At 40.4% G+C, this 18,788-nt stretch overlaps 1 protein-coding gene across 9 annotated transcripts in view; it reads left to right on the top strand.

Annotated features, from left to right (window-relative positions):
* LOC18423869 (mediator of RNA polymerase II transcription subunit) overlaps positions 1-18,788 on the top strand; it is a 105,209-nt gene that overhangs the window by 85,283 nt on the left and 1,138 nt on the right. For 6 of the 9 annotated variants that reach the window (XR_016053526.1, XR_016053527.1, XM_020676142.2 and 3 more), the window contains 3 exons: positions 152-303; positions 16,732-16,972; positions 17,054-17,813. Coding sequence is in view for 6 of the 9 variants with exons in the window: in XM_020676142.2 (XP_020531801.1) it covers positions 152-303; positions 16,732-16,972; positions 17,054-17,813 (1,153 nt within the window). In the remaining 3 variants the exon portion in view is untranslated. Of the gene's footprint in view, positions 1-151; positions 304-8,440; positions 9,026-16,731; positions 16,973-17,053; positions 17,814-18,788 lie in introns of those variants that run through there. The other 3 variants (XR_016053528.1, XM_088864019.1, XM_088864018.1) reach the window with 1 other exon arrangement.

Genomic DNA, 18,788 nt, shown 5'->3' with positions numbered 1-18,788 from the left:
ATACTAATGTTGCATCTCATAAATTTGTTCAATTGTGTCTTTATTATTATCATCTACTCTTTCGTTCTACTGATGGCAACTACAAAATGGTCTTCTACTTCATATGAGGTTTTTATATAGACAATTCATGGTTTCACTTTTCTGCCTACAGGTGAGTTTGCTTCTTGACAGACAAGATTTCCAGCAAAGAGTTAAAGTTTTTTGTATGAATCGTGGGCTTCCAGAGCATTGGCAGAACTCTGGTCCTTTGAAGCGACTTGAGCTACAGAAAGCTCTTGGGAACCATTTATCCGGAAAGGAAAGGTAACCAGCCAATTATGAATTGTTTCTGATGGAATTGCTATTTAGGCCCATCCACTTTTTGTTCTTATAGATGCAGTTGATTGGACGATTACCAATTTTTTCATGAAGAAAATTCTCTCATTTCTTTGTTGGGATCGATCTTGAAACATATAGTATTTCTTCTTAATACTGGTAGATATCAATGTTAAATGAGTCAATACAGCACATTAGTATATTGGAAATCAAAGAAAGTGTAAGAAAGATCGAGATATAGAAGAGAGAAGGTTGGAGAGATAGATGAACGAGAGGAAGAGAGAGTCACATGAGGAAGACAAGAGAGAATAGAGTCGCGGCGTTGTCCTCCCAGACACCCACGCCTTTTAATAATAAAAATATGAAGCATAAACGGTGCCTCTTAAGAAAAGGAAATGACCAAAATATCTTCAAGGACTTAAGTACGAGAAGAAATTGGTAAAAAGTTGATTATTCATCGGACTCCCCCAGCTCGTCCATAGATATCTGTCATGCCCAGCTTGCTTAAAATCATTTGCAGTTGAGGTTACCCCACAACCTTGGTAAGAATGTCTGCTACCTAATTCTATCATGTTGGACCGGATTATAGACTATACTGACTGTTGCCTTTCTGTCACAATACAAGGGTATTGACCCTTTCATGGGAAAACCAAGTTCTCATAAAAGAATTTTTAGCCAGACTAGTTCACGTTCACCATGAGCCATGGATCTATTCTCCGCTTTTGCACATGATCTTGCACTATTGACTGCTTTTTACCCCTCAAAGTCATAAGTTTCCCTTCAACAAAAGTACAGCACTCCGATGTCGATCTTCAATCTATAACAGAGCTAGCCTAGTGTGGATCTGTATAGGCTGCAACCCGTAAATATCCATGATTAGCAAACAACAATACTCTCCCTGGTGATGATTTTAGATGATGGAGTACTTTGATAGCAGCCTCAAGGTGTATAGTTTGTTGCGAATGCATAAATTAACTAGTCACGCTTACAGCATGTGAAAGATACATTAGTCAACCCACTAATCATTTGAAACATATCCACATCCTTAGGAGCTTCTCATCAAGTTGTGATTTTGTTTAATAGGTGTGTTAGCTTGTTTAGCGGCAAGCTTTCCAGAGGAGCTTCTCATCAAGTTGTGATTTTGTTTAATAGGTGTGTTAGCTTGTTTAGCGGCAAGCTTTCCAGTTTCCTTAAGTAGGTCCAATATATACTTCATTTGAGAGATGAAAATTCTTCTTTTGACCTAGCTACTTCTATTCCAAGAGAGAACTTCAGTGGGCGCAGATCTTTGATTTCAAATTCTCAAACGCTCAAGTTGCAGAATTTCATTAAGACAATTGCCAGTTACAACAATGTTGTCCACATATACAATTAGGATTGTGGTGTTGGTCTTGGTATGTTTGATAAATATGGTATGGTCAGCATGACTTTGAGTATATCTGATTCTCCCCACTGAACCTCTCAAAGCCGAGGAGATTGTTGTAGTCCATAGATGGCCTTTCTCAGTCTACAAAGTTTCCCTTCACATCTAGGTGCACAAAACCCAGGTGGAGGTATCATGTATGCTTCTTGTAATTCACCATGAAGGAATGCATTCTTGACATCAAATTGATATAAGGGCTACTCCAAAGTAGCTGCCAAAGATAAAAGTACTCGAAATGGAATTCATTTTGGAAGCATGAGAAAATGCATAGTTATCATAATCTCTTAGCCAAGGTCGCTATTCTGGATCAGAACTCCAATTCAGTGATTCTGACAAGGAATCTTCACAGAACCCATTTCCTAGAACTCAGGAATCTCCATTCCTTAAATTAGGAATCTAGTTTCAAACCTTTTTGGAATTTCTATCCTAATATTTATGGAATCTCAGTCCTAACTTTTTCAAATCTCAATTCCAACATTTATTGAATCTTTATTCTACATTTATTGATTCTCGATTCCACATGTACTGAATCTCGATTTGTTTGGGCTTTGAATCCAAAATCCACAGCATCAAGTACCTCGGTTCGTACGTGCAAGGAACTGCGATTCAATCAACATGAAATCTTGCTTCGACCACCATAGAATCTCGATCCGAACTATTTTTGAATCTTGATCCCTTTCCATTTGTGTGTTTCCTCATTAGATTGTGTACAAAAATAGTGGTTGTATATAAATTTGTTAGTCTTTTTTGTCTGATCTATAGCTTACTCAATACCTTCGTTTTGCTAATGTCATCATGCATCAGTCAATGCAATGAGCCGCAATTGTCCAGTAAGTCATCATCATCTTCCGAGCCTTATCCCAACTATTTGGGGTTACCAACACGAATCTTGTTACGCCATTCCACTCTGTCAAGAGCCAACACCATATCTCCTCTCATTACTTCTATCCATGTCCTTTTGGGCCTTCCCCTTGTACTTTAGATCCTACCACTTGAACCAAATTGCCTTCGTAACCGGTGTTGTTCTATGTCGACGTTGCATATGGCCGGACCATCAAAGTCTACTTTCCCTCATCTTATTGACTGTTGGAGTCATCCTTGATTCCCTCCGATATATTCATTCCGAATTCTAGCCTTCTTGTCTTGCCACTTATCCATCTCAACATCCTCATGTCAACTACACTCGTTCTATGGATATGTTATTTCTTGACCGCCTAATATTCAAATGGCTCAAACATAGAGACCTCAATACAGCTTTCTTCCATTGGATAGGAGACGGGAGAATTCTATTTCCCAACTAAAAGTGGGTCAATGTCGTTCTTGACCAGCCCCACCTCATCGAAGAAGAGGTCATCGACTACTTCTTTCTCCTTTTCACCTCTCCCCCAACCCTCGTATGTCGGATCGCTCTTTCCTCTCTCTCCTTGCTGCCCAAGCTGCTTTGCTTGAACGCCCTTTCGAAGAGGCAGAAATTCTTGAAGCCATTAACTCCCTCAGCTAAGAAAGGGCCCCGATGGATACCCAGTGGCTTTCTTCAAGGCCCTTTGAGACTTTTAAACCTGATTTTATGGAGTTTTTTGCTGACTTCCACTCACGGGGTGCAATTTGCAAATCCCTGAATGCCACTTTCATTGCCTTGATCCTAAAGATCGAAGGAGCCGAAGAACTTAAAGATTTCAGATCTATTATCTTGATCAACAACTCTTACAAAATCTTTTCCAAGGTCCTTGCCTCTCGTCTCAAAGGGGTTTTGAACTGGGTCATTTCCCCTTCCCTAGGGGCTTTTGTAAAAGAGATACAAATCCTTGATGGTGCCCTCACACCCATGAATGTATCCACTCATGCCTCCAATCCAAATCCCCTAGCCTTATTGTCAAATTGGATTGGGAGAAAGCCTACAATCATGTGAATTGGGATATACTTGACCAAACTCAGTTAAAGTTGGGTTTTGATGACCACTGGAGGCTTTGGATGAGGTGTTGTATTTTTAACCCCTACTTTTCTATTCTTTTGAACTGCTCTCGGGTGGGTTTCTTCCCGGCCTCTAGGGGTCTTCGCCAAGGTTGACCCCCTATTCCCTTTCCTCTTTGTCATTGCTGCCGAGGTTTTCAATAGGGCCATCTCTAGATTCTATGATGGTGATTATCTCAGAGGCTTCAAATCCTCCACCTGTGGACCAACCATCTCCCACTTGCAATATACAAATGATACCCTCGTCTTCTTCAATGCCTCATGGGAGCATGTGGATTCCCTTCTCTATTTTTTAAAGTGCTTTGAATTCTCCACTTGTTTCATGGTTAACCTGATCAAAACCAAAATGATGGGTGTATGCACGGCCAACCCCCTTATTCTGTCCTTTGCGAAAATATGGGGACATGTGGCTGATGAACTCCCCTCTTTCTGCCTTGGCCTGCCCCCTTGCCACGGTATGCCCAGATTCAACCGATGGAGTCATCTCGTGGATAAGTTTGACAGAAGATTTGCTGGCGGGAAGGGTAGATTTTTATCCTTTGCAGGTTGCAAAACCCTCATTAGAGCCACCCTTCAAGTATTCTTGTATTCCAAATGTCTCTTTTTCACATGCCGGCTGCGGTGGTCGCAAGGTTGGAGAAATTAATGAGGAATTTCCTCTGGTCTGGTACTGAGGGCCATAGGAATCACCTTAATGCATGGGACAAAGTATGCTCTCCCATTGCTCAAGGAGGGCTAGGCATCTGCAAGCTTTATGCTAACAATCTTGCCTTGCTAGGCAAGTGGCGTTGGCGGTATGCTACCCAACCTGAGCATCTATGGAGGCAAGTTATTTGCCATAAATATTATTGAGGCAGCGATGATTGGTTTCGCTTGTGCAGAACTGGTGGTAGAATCTCGGGCCTCTGGAGATCGATCCTTAAAAGCTGGAACATCTTCTTATCCAAAATCCATTTTCACCCTCTAGCTGGTCATCACATTCGCTTTTGGGAAGATCTGTGGATTGGCCAATCTAAGCTGAAAAATCTCTTCCCTCTCCTCTTGAGGGTGGCCACTAATCCTATGGCTACCATGGCTGAACTCTTTCCTTTTCATACCTCAGTGAGATCTTGGACACCTGTTTTAGAAGAGCCCTCATGAATATTGAATTCCAAGAATTCTCAGCCATGTCGACTCTCTTAGCCCAGCTTTTCCTTCCCCCTTCCGGCGAAGACTTTCTCGTATGGACCCCCTCCCCCTCGAGTTCCTTTACAATAGCCTCATTGTGTCTCAAGATCACCTTCCCCCTACTTTCCCCCTCAACCCCCTGTCCATTACAGCTAAAGCTTGGTTCCCTTTCACTCCTCCCAAAATTCAGGCCTTCCTTGGGCTCGTGCTATCCCAAAGAGCCCTCACCATAGATCAAATCCAAGTTAGAGGCTTCCCCTTACCTAATAGGTGTGTCATGTGCACTTCAGCTGAGGAAACTAACACCCATCTTTTTCCATCCGATGATTTTGTTACCTCCCTTTGGTCCAAACTGTTGTCTCTCTTTAATTGGATCTGGGTAACTCCTGCGTCCGTTCCTCATCTCTTCTCCACTTCTCTCTATCCCCCTTGATCTAAATCTGGCCTCACTCTCTGGAGAGCAGCCATAGCTCCATCTATGTTTTGACAAGATTTTGGACCTTGTCACCTTTTGGGCGACGCATCACTGCTCTTTAGACATATATCCTGTGTGGACTTCACTCAGAACTAGCAGGCCCTTCTCCATTTGCGTCCATCCACCATCTCTCGATCTTTCCTTTGGAGACCACTTGCAGTTGGCATCATCAAATTAAATTTTGATGGCTGCTCTTTTGGCAACCCCGGCCCCTCAGGAGTCAGTGGTACATTCAAATACCACATCGGCAGCACCCTTCTCTCCTTCTCCAACCCCATCGGTCATGTTGACTCCACAGTAGCCGAGGCCCTTGCCCTCCTATCTAGTCTCTGTACGTTTGATCCTAATTGGGGCCATGTCCCACAAGTCGGAAGGGGATTCCAAGAATAACATAGCCTGGGCTTCCTCTCAATGTCCTTGCCCATGGTGTTTGGCCCAAATTTCGATGAAATTTAGCACATCAGCAACTCTATCTCGGTTTCCTAGTCTCACATTTGGAGGGAAGCCAATGATGAAGCTGACCTCTTGGATAGAGAGGCAGCTATAAACAATCCCTAAGCAGGGTTGACTACCTTTTTCTTGGCATCTTTTATTCCCTGTATGTCTTAGAATCATAGTTTCAAAAAGCGCTAGGCGGGTTCTAAGCGGCCTGGGGGGTCCAGGCCGCCTAGCGCCTAAGCGGGCACCTAGAACCTCGGCGGCCCAGTTGAATCCAAAAAGGATTCAACAATTATATATTGTATAAAATATAAAAATTAGGTATTTAGGGCACATCAGAGTTGAAATTATACTACACATTAGCACACACTCCATAACCATAACCATTAGTCGGTCCATAATCCTTAATCCATATCCGATTAAAACTTAAAATTTACCATTCATAGTTCAATCAAAGTACAAAGTTTAATAATTATTCAACATTCATCATTCATCATCAGAAAAATTAGGGTCAGCTGCATTGGCATCATATTCATCGAAGTCGTCACCCTCCTCGACATATTGGTCATCCTCCTCCATTTCTTCAGAATCTGCCTCTTCTTCCTCATCTTCCTCCTCCACCCTCATTCTTTGTGCAGAAGATCTAGTGGCCCTAGGAGGGTCAACTGATGTCTCTGAAGCATCCATGACCATGTCCCATGTCAATCATTCATACCCTCGACCTCATCATTATCAACTAACCACTCCATAGCATTGTCCATATTTTTTGATCTGATGGGGTCTCTTTTATCTCTCTTAACAAACTTATCCTTTGAGGGTCGATTATACTTGACATAGACGAGGTCATTGAACCTCTTTGATTCAAGCATGTTTCTTCTCTTTGTATGAATCTAACAAAATCAAATGAAACTAATTAAAATCTATGGTTCATGTATTATTAATACAATTATACAAATAACCCTTACGGCCTTACCCCTTCAAAAGTACTCCAATTGCGTTCACAACCGGATGAGGAAGTAGTTAGGTTTAAGATCCGAATGGCCAACTTTTGTAAATTTGGAGAACTACACCCATGTTGGCTCCACCAATGGGCTGCAAAGATATAGAATAAAATCATAAATAAATAATAGAATTATAAAAATGAAACTTGATTACTTGAACTTGATGAACTTAAGAATATTATTACTACGGTACCTGGATCAATTTTGGCCCTTTGCCTCATCGCCATTGGACTTCCAAAAGACTTTAATGAGCACTTGTAATTTATCAGCTCATCAGCGCATATAATACCTTGCGTATCAGGATCAGGGCCTAGCACATCTACACACTTATTAAATCCAATCATAATTTTGTCATTTGTGTGCAGAGGATCTAGTGGCTTGATGGATGAGATCGTAGAGTTTGTTGGAGAGAAAAATGTGCTACAAATTGTCACTAACAATGGTGTCAATTATGCTGCAATTGGGCATTTCCTGACTTTGAAAAGGATGCATATGTTTTGGACTCCTTGCGCAGCTCATTGTGTTAATCTTAGGCTTAAGAAAATGGGTACAACATCTTTATTTAGTGGGGTGATTTCAAGAGCTATGCTTGTTGGATTTATTTACAATCACACCATAGTCATAAGCATGATAAGGTCTTTTACAAAGAGGAGAGAATTAGTGAGACCGGGTATCACTAGATTTGCCACGTCATTTCTCATTCTTCGAAGCCTAGTCAAGCAAAAAAATGCCTTGAGGACCATGTTTGCTGTATAGCAATGGAGTCAAAGCAAATGGTCGAAGCATAAGGATGGGAGAAAGGCTGAAATAATATTATGAATACATCTTTTTGGAGTCAAATAACTCTTGCATTCGAGGTGGCTCGCCCTTTAGTGAGAGTGTTTCGACTGGTTGATGGTGATATGAAGCCCGCCATGGGCTATATACATGAGGCAATGACTAGGGCAATAGCAGAGATAAAGGATGTTTTAAAGGATGATGAAAATACACGCAAGGCTATACTTGAAATTATTGATAGGAGATGGGATACACAGCTTCACAGGCAACTCCATTTAGCCGATTACTTTCTAAACCGATCTCTTCACTACAAGCACCCATCCATTTTGTCTAATTGTGTAATAAATGGTGGGTTCTTAGATGTGCTTGAGAGGTTGGTGCCAGTCAATGATATCCAGGATGAGATCCAAAGCCATGAATTGATTAAGTTCAAGTTAGCCTTAGGAAACTTTGGGAGAGATTGTTATTCGAAATAAGAACACTACAGATATAGGTAAAGGCCAAAAGTACCCTTACTTGTCTATGACTTTGTTTACCCTTAATTTTTATCTATAATCTAAATTATAAATTATTATATAGCTGCATGGTGGGCATTATATGGAAGCAAGACACCAAATCTACAATCTCTCGCTATTTGAGTGTTGAATCTCACATGTAGCTCATCTGGTTGTGAATGCAATTGGAGTGCATTTGAGCATGTAAGTCCTTAACTCCTTATTCCTTAATCCTTATTTCTTGAATTTCAATTTCAAAATTCAATTTTCTAATATAAAATCTAATTTCAATTTTCTACCAGAGCTCAATACAAAAAAAACGAATAGGTTGGAGCAAAAAATGTTGAATGATTTGGTTTATGTGTGTTATAATGAGCAGCTTAAGGAGAGGTATCCAAATGACATGAAGCTCAACCCTATTCAATTGTATGAAGTTGATGGTGATTCCTCAAGTGAGTGGACCATGGATCCAAGACTAGAGCGTGTGTTTGAGGGTGAGGATCTTACATGGCTCGATGTCGAGCTAGCAACAAGGGCTACTGAAGAAGATCGGCCTAACACTAGAGCACAAAGGAGTAGAGGAGCAGCAGGAGCTGGGTCTGGTCGCACTCGCACATCAGCTCCAGAGGTCGAGGAGGAGGAGGCTGACTCAGAGAAGACCGAGGAAGAAGAATACGTGGAGGCCGCGAAGGATGATATTGATGATGCACATAACGACTCTCAAGATGACTTTTCTGATTAATATTTGAAAATTGACTTCAAAATTGTCTGGGATGATTGTATTAAGCAACTATTAAGTCTTCTTGAGCTTGACTTCAAAACTCTTTAATCTTTATGGAGACATGGACTTTTGGTTTGTAGTATCACTATTTTGTAAATTTGAAGTTTGTGGTTGCAAATTTATGCTTGTGGTTGATTGTTGAATGTTTTATGAAGCTAGTTTCAAGTTTCTAGTTTCTATCAGGGGATAGTGGATACAGAATCTCTAACAGCTAATATGATGGACTTAATCATTAAACTAAAATACCTACTATCATGTATATTACCTCCATATTTTTTTCTATGCATTGACCTATTTTTATTGATTCTTTAGAATTTTTTTATATTTATTGACCATATCGTCGCGATGCACCCTCATCCGGACTGCATCAAGCCGCATCGCCCCCCACCGCTTTTAGTCGCATCCTGCATTTTAAAACACTGGTGTGTATATCCTTGTCAACATAAAAAAAAACTGAGTTAAAATAATAACCAGCTGCATGCAATGGCCGATGTAGCTACTTATCCCACTTCTCATCAATAATCTCCAAAGCAGGCTTGTAGCAGTTCTCATCATTATCAAAATTTTGGGCTATCTCTCTTTTACATTTCTCCATAGCCTCATATATATAGCATATAGAAGGCTTGTCACTATCAACCATGCGAAGGGCTTTGACAAGAGCAAAAAATACCATAAGAGCGCCCTGCACCCCTCGCCAAAGGGCCTTATAAAGGATAGTATCTCTCACATTCTTCCCAACCTGATCCTTGGACCACTTGCATGCTCTCTAGTCATTTGGGGTAAACATCTGCCTCAACTGCACTCTCCTTGAATGTATGCTATCTAGGCATATGTATCAGGTCGCAAATCTCGTGACCCTAGGCCTCACAATCTCTTTCTTCTTTGTAAATATACGCATCATGCTGAGGGTGAGATGGTGGCCATAAATGAAATTTGTAACTGACTTTGCCTTCTTCACTGCACCTAATATCTCGGTTAAACTGTCAAGAGCCTCGAGCATGAGGCTATACAATGTGCTGCACATGGTGTCCAAAAAATTCTAGGATAAGTTATGCGCAACAAATTAGCTGCAGCATTGTCCATGACAATCTGTACAACAAGATGCTCCCCAACCTCCTTGATTCCCTTCTCTATAACTTGGAATATGTAATGGGCATCATGGATATTGATCACAGGCATCAGTAGACCTCAAAAAAATAGTCCCTAAAGGACAATTCACAAGCAAATTCATCTGACTTATTCTCTTCCTATCACTCCAAGCATCAGTCATAATAGAAACCCCATACTAAGCCCATGCATCCTTCTTAACTTCTACAGCTTCTTTCGTGACACTCACTGCCTTTTTCAAAAGAGGTTTTGAAAACTCATATGGGGTTGAGGGATGAAACCCAGGCCCAAATTGGCCAATTGCCTGTACCGTGGCATTGAAGCTGCTTAAGCGAGTGGTATTGAAAAGAATGCCCGCCTCATAAAGCCATGTAGCAAGATAATAAGCAGCTCTATCTCTCTCTTCCTCTTTCATCCTATTTTCAATGGTAGTTTGCTTCTTTGTTTTCTCTGCTGCAACCTCAAGGTCAGGCCGAGGCAAAACATTATCCATAAGGCCTCTAACTCGAGGCTTCTTACTCCCAAAACCAGAACCAGAAGCAATTGCAAGGCCCTTTCCCTTTCCCCTAATGATGAATTGTTCTACCTCTTGACATCCCGCCCCAATCCCATCCTCATCACTATCATCATCATCGTAACTGACCTGAACCCCATACCTAATCTCTGTTATAGAGGCAAATCTCTCATCTTTTTTCATTTTTACCATATTAAAAAAATTGGTTATTTTCTCTTTAACCGCATCAGGAGTTTGTTTACATAGGGCAACATCCCCCCTGATACCGACAAGATGTTTCTTGAACCGGTTTATGCCCCCTTTTGTATCATTCTCACAAAAATTGCATCTTATGCAAGTTTTATCATTATGTTCTGGGTTGTACCCATATTTTCAACCGGCATCCCCACTCTTATTAAATTCTGAAGAAGACATCTCAAAATAATGCAATTTATACAAGTAATAAAAAAAAATCACTTACTTTGAGTTTGATTGTTCAATCTCCAAAATTTCACCTCAAATATGCTTCTCAGGACTCAAAGTCTTCTAAAAAAAACCCCAATAGGTTTATAAAACATCAAAATTAAATTTAATATCAATGGGTGATGTTTTGATCAATTTCTCATAACTTTGATAAACCCTTTGAGCCTTCTGAATTACCAAAAAAACTAGTTTTTTGGGGGCTTTCTCTATTTAAAATGGGCTCCAATAAGTTTTAGGTTTCGAATGAACCTAAAACCCCCATGTTTGGCCCGTTAGTATAAAAATAATGGACAAAAAATGCCCCCTCCAAAGTCTTTTCCGCCTCTGGGAGGGGCGCAGGACTTGGGCGGCCGCCTAGGCGGGCGGCTAGGAATGACCTCTTTTTCAGGGCACCTAGGCCTGGGCGATGCACCCAGGTCCCCCAGATCCGCCTCGGCGGCTGCCCAGGCGCTGGGCGGTCCACTTTTTGGAACACTGCTCAGAATATATAGAGCTTTTAGACTTTTGGGCCTCTAGAGGGCTTTGTTTTCAGCACCCATCATAGGGGTTGCTTTTATCCTGTATCTAGACATCTGTTATAATTCCTTATTTATACTTAATGTAGTAACAATTTAAAAAAAAAAATATTCCATCTCATAAAGAGACCATTTTCCCAATCTTTTCCTCCTAGCCCTAGACGACCAGTTCTTAGTGACGGAGAACTTGACCTCCAACGGAGCCCTCAGAATTTGGAGGCCTATTTTCATGTGATCCATCTTCGATCACGAGCTTCAGGACCTCTCCTTCCTGGCTGCATGCCTTCACTCGGCCTTCCTTCCCTCCTTGAGGGAGGACACGATTATTTGGGGCCCCTCGCCTTCCGGTGCTTTCTCGGTGGCTTCCTTTTTCAGCACCATCTCTGCACTCTCTGGCCCACATCCAGCAGTGGCATCCAAGCTCTGGATCCCACCAAGAATACAAGTGTTTTGCTGGATAGCATTGCATCAACGTTTTTTGACTGTGGACCAGCTCCAAAGAAGAGGAGTTCAACTCCCAAACAAATGCAATCTGTATATGGAGGAGGAGGAATCCAATTCTCACCTTCTCCTACACAGTGTTTTCTCTTGTTCAGCCCTGAGCCTGTTCGAATGGGTGTGGGTTACTCCCTCCAATATCCCTCACCTATGTAGTACGTTCCTCTCTACTCCTTAGCCCAAGGCAGGTAGGCTTATGTGGAAAGCCGTGGTCTTGGCTAGCATTTGGGTGCTATGGATCGAGAGAAATAATAGAATCTTTCGGGGAGAGAGGTCTTCGGTCAATCAGCTGGCAGAGAAAATCAGGAACTTGGTAGCTTTTTGGGCCTCCAATCACTCTCTCTTCAAGTTCTTGCCCTCCACCGACTTCCATAGCAACTGGTCCAACCTTTTACTCTTATCTAGCCTCAAAACCTCGTGGGCCTCGTGGTGGAGACCACCTGAAGCGGGAACATTGAAGCTTAACTTTGATGGGTGATCTTAGGGCAACCCAGGTATTGGGGGGCCTATAATGTTCTTGTGATGGAAGCACCCTTTTTTCCTTCTCGCTACCCATCGGTTTTGCAGATTCCACTCGCCCTTCTGGAAGGCCTTCACAAGTTAGATCCCACATGGAGTCACAATATTGTGGTAGAAGGGGATGCCATAAACATCATTCGATGGGCATCCAATCGCTCATCGTGGCCATGGCATCTTGACAATATATTTGAGGAGGTCATGTTTTTATCAAGCAACATTAAGATCTCGTGGTGGCATGCCTTCAAAGAAGCAAATACCGCGGCTGATAGTCTGGCCAAAGAAGGGGCTCTCCTCAATCCTCCTTCTTAGGCTTATCTTCCACCCTCGTTCTTTCTATCTTTTCCCAGCACTAGGTTTAATGCTTGGTTTGCTCCTCATGGGCATGTTCTTTGTGACCATTTCCGTCACCTCCTTTTGAAATTCAAATATAGTGAACTTTCCTCAAAAAAAAAAAAATTCCGTCTCATAATTCATGGCTTGTCTTACAACTATCCTATAGAACTTCCCCTTCAATTTCATTGATATGTGCAATTGTCCAATAAATGGTGGGGTAATATTCTTGGAGCAAATGTCCTCCAAGTGCATAGTTGGCTGCATCTTCTCTTATTTGTGATAAAGTGGACGGCCTTTTGTTGCCCTATGTCACTTACTACGTCTTTGAATAAACCAAATAGCCCCCCCAACCTTAATAAAATTTAAGGCCTCAATTGACCAGTGTTTGAAAAGTGCGTGATGCGGAGCTAATGCAGACGCATCACTCCTAATGCCGTCAATAAATTTAAAGAGTTTGAAAAATAGCAAATATATAATGTATAGAGAAAACATAAATGTCATTCATGTGATAGTACATATTTTAATTTATTTAGTTTCTACAATACATTATTTTTCTGAGACTTTTGAATCTCTTGAACCATCACCACTACAAACACCACTGAAACCATCACCAAAACCACCACCCAAACTCAACTCAAGGCATCACCCAAACTACACCCAATGTCTACTGAGACCAACAAAATAATTATTTCGGACAAGATCCCAAATCCCATTTATGTGAAACAACCCTACACCACTAAATTCACTAATCATTATAACATAAATTGAATGATTAAGACATGAAGAATTATTTAACACATAGTACCTACCTCTTCCCAAAATGTGAAGAACCCCTTGCTTTTTTAACAATAAAAGGCCAAAAACGTATAATAGAAACCCTGTTACCAATTGTTTCAACCAACCATATTGTGAAAGCAATTGAAGAAACAAAAATCATAAATTAGTCGTCCTCACTATCCCCCAACTCCAAAAAAATCAATCTTCCAGCCAAAATAAGAGAATACAAAATTACAATCACCACAAAGGCACGAATACATTAAATTTACAAGTTTATAGCTTGTGGCTTACACTGCAACATAAAAAATGAATAGAAGGAATAATCAATCAAAATAAATCGAAACTTTCTTTTTCTCCTTAATGACAAAATCACAACATCCCCTTCTTGTTTCTATAGATTTAAATCATAATCTATAGAAATGTCAGGGTTTCTCACTGCTCTCAACTAGAGGGGAAAAGCAGAACTGTAAAGGCCCATTCTTTCTCTTAAACTGAGCTTTTAAACTTGAAACGGACCCTATTCATCACATGACAAGTCTAAGTACTGAATTGAGGAAATAAACAATCCACGAAAATGGAAAAAAGTTCACCACTGTTCTCCAAATGAAAGAACCCTTCTATGTTTCTCACTTTTAATAGATTTAAAACAATCAAAGTAAAAAACAAAACCAAGATACTTGGGGTTGGGAGGCTGAAATACGTTTTGACAATTTGGGAATCACCAAAACAAGGGAGCATTACTCTTAAGTTGGATGGAAGTTCCATTTGTTGTTCGGAACTGACAGGATTGCGGTGCATTTTTCGTGATCACCAAGGTAGCATTATCCTCACATACTCAGGCTCTAATGGTGTCGATCACTCAAGTGAAGCGAAAGCCTCCAGCTATTATCACCATGTTCAAATTCATTGTAGGTGGCAGTGGACCCGCAAAACGCCATTGTGTCTGTCCAAAAAGGAAAGTATCTTTCATTGAGGATAGGTACAAATTTGCATGAAATTTTTGAGCTTTGTATAGACTGAGACATAGTTTTCTCACGTTTGCTGAGAATTCAAAGTATTATTACACAAAGGAAAAAATTAAGAGAAGTATTATCACACAAATGGTTCCTTGGAGCAAGTTTATGATCATCATCATAGCATTTTCTCAATTAATTGGGGTTGGCTACACAAATCCTGGTCTGCTATTTTTCTCTATTAAATGTCATACCCTCCGTAAGGCCATAAGTCCCCATATCTTTCCAAACTACTTCCAACCATGTCCTTTTGGGCCTACCTTTTACCCGTTTAAGTCATTCCACTTGAACTGACTTGCATCTCCTAACAGGTGTTGTACTTAGTCGGGGACACCTATGGCCAGCCCACTTAAGTCTACTCTCTCTCATTTTATCGCGTATTAGTGTCATACTTAAATTCTCTTAAATGGATTCATTTCTAATTCTATCTCTTCTTGTCTTACCACTCATCCATCTCAACATCCTCATGTCTGCTACACTCATTCTATGAGTATATTGCCTTTTGTCTGCCCAACATTCAGCCTCATAAAGCAAAGCTGGCCTCATAGTTGTCCTATAGAACTTGCCTTTCAGCTTCATTGGTATGGGGTGATCACATAAAATTCCAGTTGCACATCTCTATTTAGCCCATCCAGCTCTAATTTTGTGTACGACATCTTCCTCAATCTTTCTATTTTCTTAGATTATCAACCCAAGATATCGAAAGTGCTATCATTTTTGTACTTCCTAGTCATCAATTTTAACTACTTCCTCATCTCTACTCCTATTATTACTAAACTTGCATTTCATATACTCTATCTTAGTCTAGCTAATTTTAAAACCTTTGGATACTAAAGCATCCCTCCAAAGTTCTAACTTTGTATTGACATCGTTTTGGGTCTCACTAATCAAAACTATGTAATTTGCAAACAACATGCGCTACGGTACTTCATCCTGTAGATGCCTAGTTAAGTCGTCCATAACTGAGACAAAGAGGTACAGGCTCAATGCTGACCCTTGATGTAGACCTATTGTCACTGAAAACTCACTCGTCTCTCCATTAGTTGTTTGTACACTAGTTAGCGCTCCATCATACATATCTCTCATAAAGTCGATGTAGTGTCTGGAGACTCTTTTCTTTTCCAAAGCCTGCCAAATCAAATCTCGATGTACTCTATCATAAGCTTTCTCTAGATCAATAAAGACTATGTAGAGGTATTTTTCCTTCTCCCTGAACTTCTCAATCAATTGCCTAAGTAGGAAAATAGCCTCAGTTGATCTTCTTGGCATAAAACCAAATTGGTTTTCAAATACACTCGTTTTATCCCTTAGTCGTTGCTCAATCACTCTCTTCTTGAGCTTTATAGTATGGCTCATACGTTTGATGCATTAATAGTTCCCACAATTCTGTATGTCTCCTGTGTTCTTGTAAATAGGTACCATAATACTTTTCTTCCATTCGTTTGCCATTTTCTTTGTTCTCAACACCTTGTTGAACAACTTCGTCACCCAGTCAATGTCAATCTCCCCCATGCACTTCCTAACCTCTATCGAGATACCATCTGGTCCTAAAGCCTTTCCTATCTTCATCCTTTTCAAAGTTTCTTTCACTTCCAATATCCTAATCCTACTAATGTATATATGACCTCCGCCCGTATTTGTACTACCAGTTCCTTCTACCGCTATGTTCCCATTGTGTTCGTCATTTAATAATTTTTGAAACTAAACTCTCCACCTTTCATTGACCTGCACCTTTTATTGACCTCGTCATCTTTCACACCCTTTGATTCTCACTCTTCGGTAGCCAAGTACATTTTTTTGTAAGTAGTGAAGTACATTTTGTCCATTTTGTAAATACACTTATGAAAAGTAACAAACATAGCAATTCATAAAAAATTATCTGCAATCTGAAGCCTTTCTTTGTTAAAAAAAAACTGCAACACTACGAAAGCAGGCATGTTTTGATTACATGAAAGTGTGTTTGTTACAAAAGCATATTTATTACTTAGTATCATGGAACAGATTTTCCTGATTACAGAATTTAGCTTTAAATATGATTATAGCATTAACCTGTCTACCTGGCAATCTTCTCATCTAGGCCATCTGATGATGATTGGCTTCTAAATGTCATATTTACTTTGTTTTATTGATAATTTTTATTGTCGGTTTCAGGTATCCGACGTTTTTTGATGATATTGTGGCACGCATGTTGCCAGTCATCCCACTGATCATTTATCGGCTTATTGAAAATGATGCGACTGATACTGCAGACAGAGTTCTTGCCACTTATTCTGCATTTCTTGCGTACCACCCACTGAGGTTCACATTTGTGCGTGACATTCTTGCGTATTTCTATGATCATATTCCTAGCAAACTCATTGTCCGAATACTGAATGTACTTGATTATCCAAAGGTAATTAAAGTTGTTACTCCATTTCTCCTTTCCTTGGTTTCATTCAATCAAAATATTTGCTGAGTTCAATTTTTGCTTCAGATTCCTTTTTCAGAATCATTCCCTCAACATATTGGTCCATCGAATTCTGGTATATGCCCACCACCCGAATATTTTGCAAGTCTGCTTTTGGGCCTTGTAAACAATGTTATACCACCTCTGAACAGCAAGACAAGATCGGGATCTACAGGAGATATGACTGGTAGCTCTTCACGCTCTGTGCCCAACAAAACCCAAACCACTCAGTCCATGCCCATGAGTCCTATGGATGGTCAGAAAGCCTTCTACCAGATTCAAGATCCAGGAACTCACACTCAACTAGTTCTTGAAACTGCAGTCATTGAAATCCTTTCACTCCCAGTAACTGCTTCTCAAATTGTATCATCACTTGTCCAAATAGTTGTGCACGTCCAGCCAACTTTGATTCAATCTACCACAGGAGTTCAAGGTGCTGGACAAAGCTCTGGTCTACCAACTTCTCCATCAGGTGGTAGCACTGATTCCTTGAACACAACCAGATCAGCTGCATCCTCAACTGGAATCAGCACCTCCAATTTTGTTTCTAGAAGTGGTTATACATGCCAACCACTATCGTGTTTGATGATTCAAGCTTGCGGGCTGCTATTATCGCAACTTCCACCAGCTTTTCACGTGCAATTATATGCGGAAGCATCACGTATAATTAAAGACTGTTGGTGGCTTACAGATACATCAAAGTCATCCAGGGAACTTGATTCTGCAGTTGGCTATGCCTTGTGTGATCCGACGTGGGCTGCTCAAGATAACACCTCAACTGCAGTTGGTATTCTTTCAATTCCTTAATTTACAAATTTATGAGTTGCCAGTTGGATTATTGATGCATCATATTCTGTTGTAATGTGCTTGTCTTGCTATTGAGTTATTTGTGTATTCCAGTGTTCTGTGACTCGGCCAAGTCCATTCGGACTTGCCCTTAGGGCGAGGTGGGTTTAACCGTAGCAATTGTACACCCTCCGAATGTATTTTATATATAAATAAAATTGTGCCCATTTTAGGCCACTTATTTTATTTTATTTTATTATTTTTGAACTCGGGTTCGATTCAAGCGAGTTACTTGGACTCACTTGAGTAGCTCACCTTGGCCAAGGGCGAGTACGTTGGCCTAGGCAAGTCCCAGCACTTTGGTGTACTCGTTCCCTTGTATATGGTCATAGTTTGGATTCAGCAGGATGTTGAATGAGATTAAGGCACTTCCTTATCTCAATACATCTGGCACTGAAGTCATTTTCTTCTCATTGGATTGTGTGCAGAGGAATTTGTTTCCTTGTCCTTCGGTTGAAGAAAGATATTTTTTGCAGGGATTCTCCCTTAAACCTATGTATCTTCTGGTCTATATACTCCTTTTTGTATATTGTAAGATTTATGGATACTTTGGACAATGGTGTAACTGTTTGTTGAAGAGAGAAGGTTCTCTATGCTGTCTGCAAAAAATTCTAAACTTAGTATATTTGTTCAAATTCAGTGTCTTCTATGTTGTTAGTGATTGGTTATTTGCATAGCCATGCTTTAGATAAAAGTGTTGTAGCTGTATGACAAGATCAGTTCAACGCAGGGACCTTGGATGTGCTTACTCTGTGAGATTACCTTGTTTACATATTAGCATATCTTTGATTAACTTTTCTTGTCAAGGAAGTCTGTCACCTTTTTGCATGTGACTGCTTTAATTTTTGTAATACCATGTTGATTGAAACCTGTTGGATGGAGGAGCAATTATTCTCTGCAGCAATGAATTCTGCTT

Source organism: Amborella trichopoda, chromosome 4 (assembly GCF_054954075.1).
Source record: "Amborella trichopoda isolate Santa Cruz 75 chromosome 4, AtrichopodaSantaCruz75HAP2 v2.0, whole genome shotgun sequence".
Lineage (NCBI taxonomy): Eukaryota > Viridiplantae > Streptophyta > Magnoliopsida > Amborellales > Amborellaceae > Amborella > Amborella trichopoda.
This window is presented reverse-complemented; position numbering and strand designations above follow the sequence as displayed.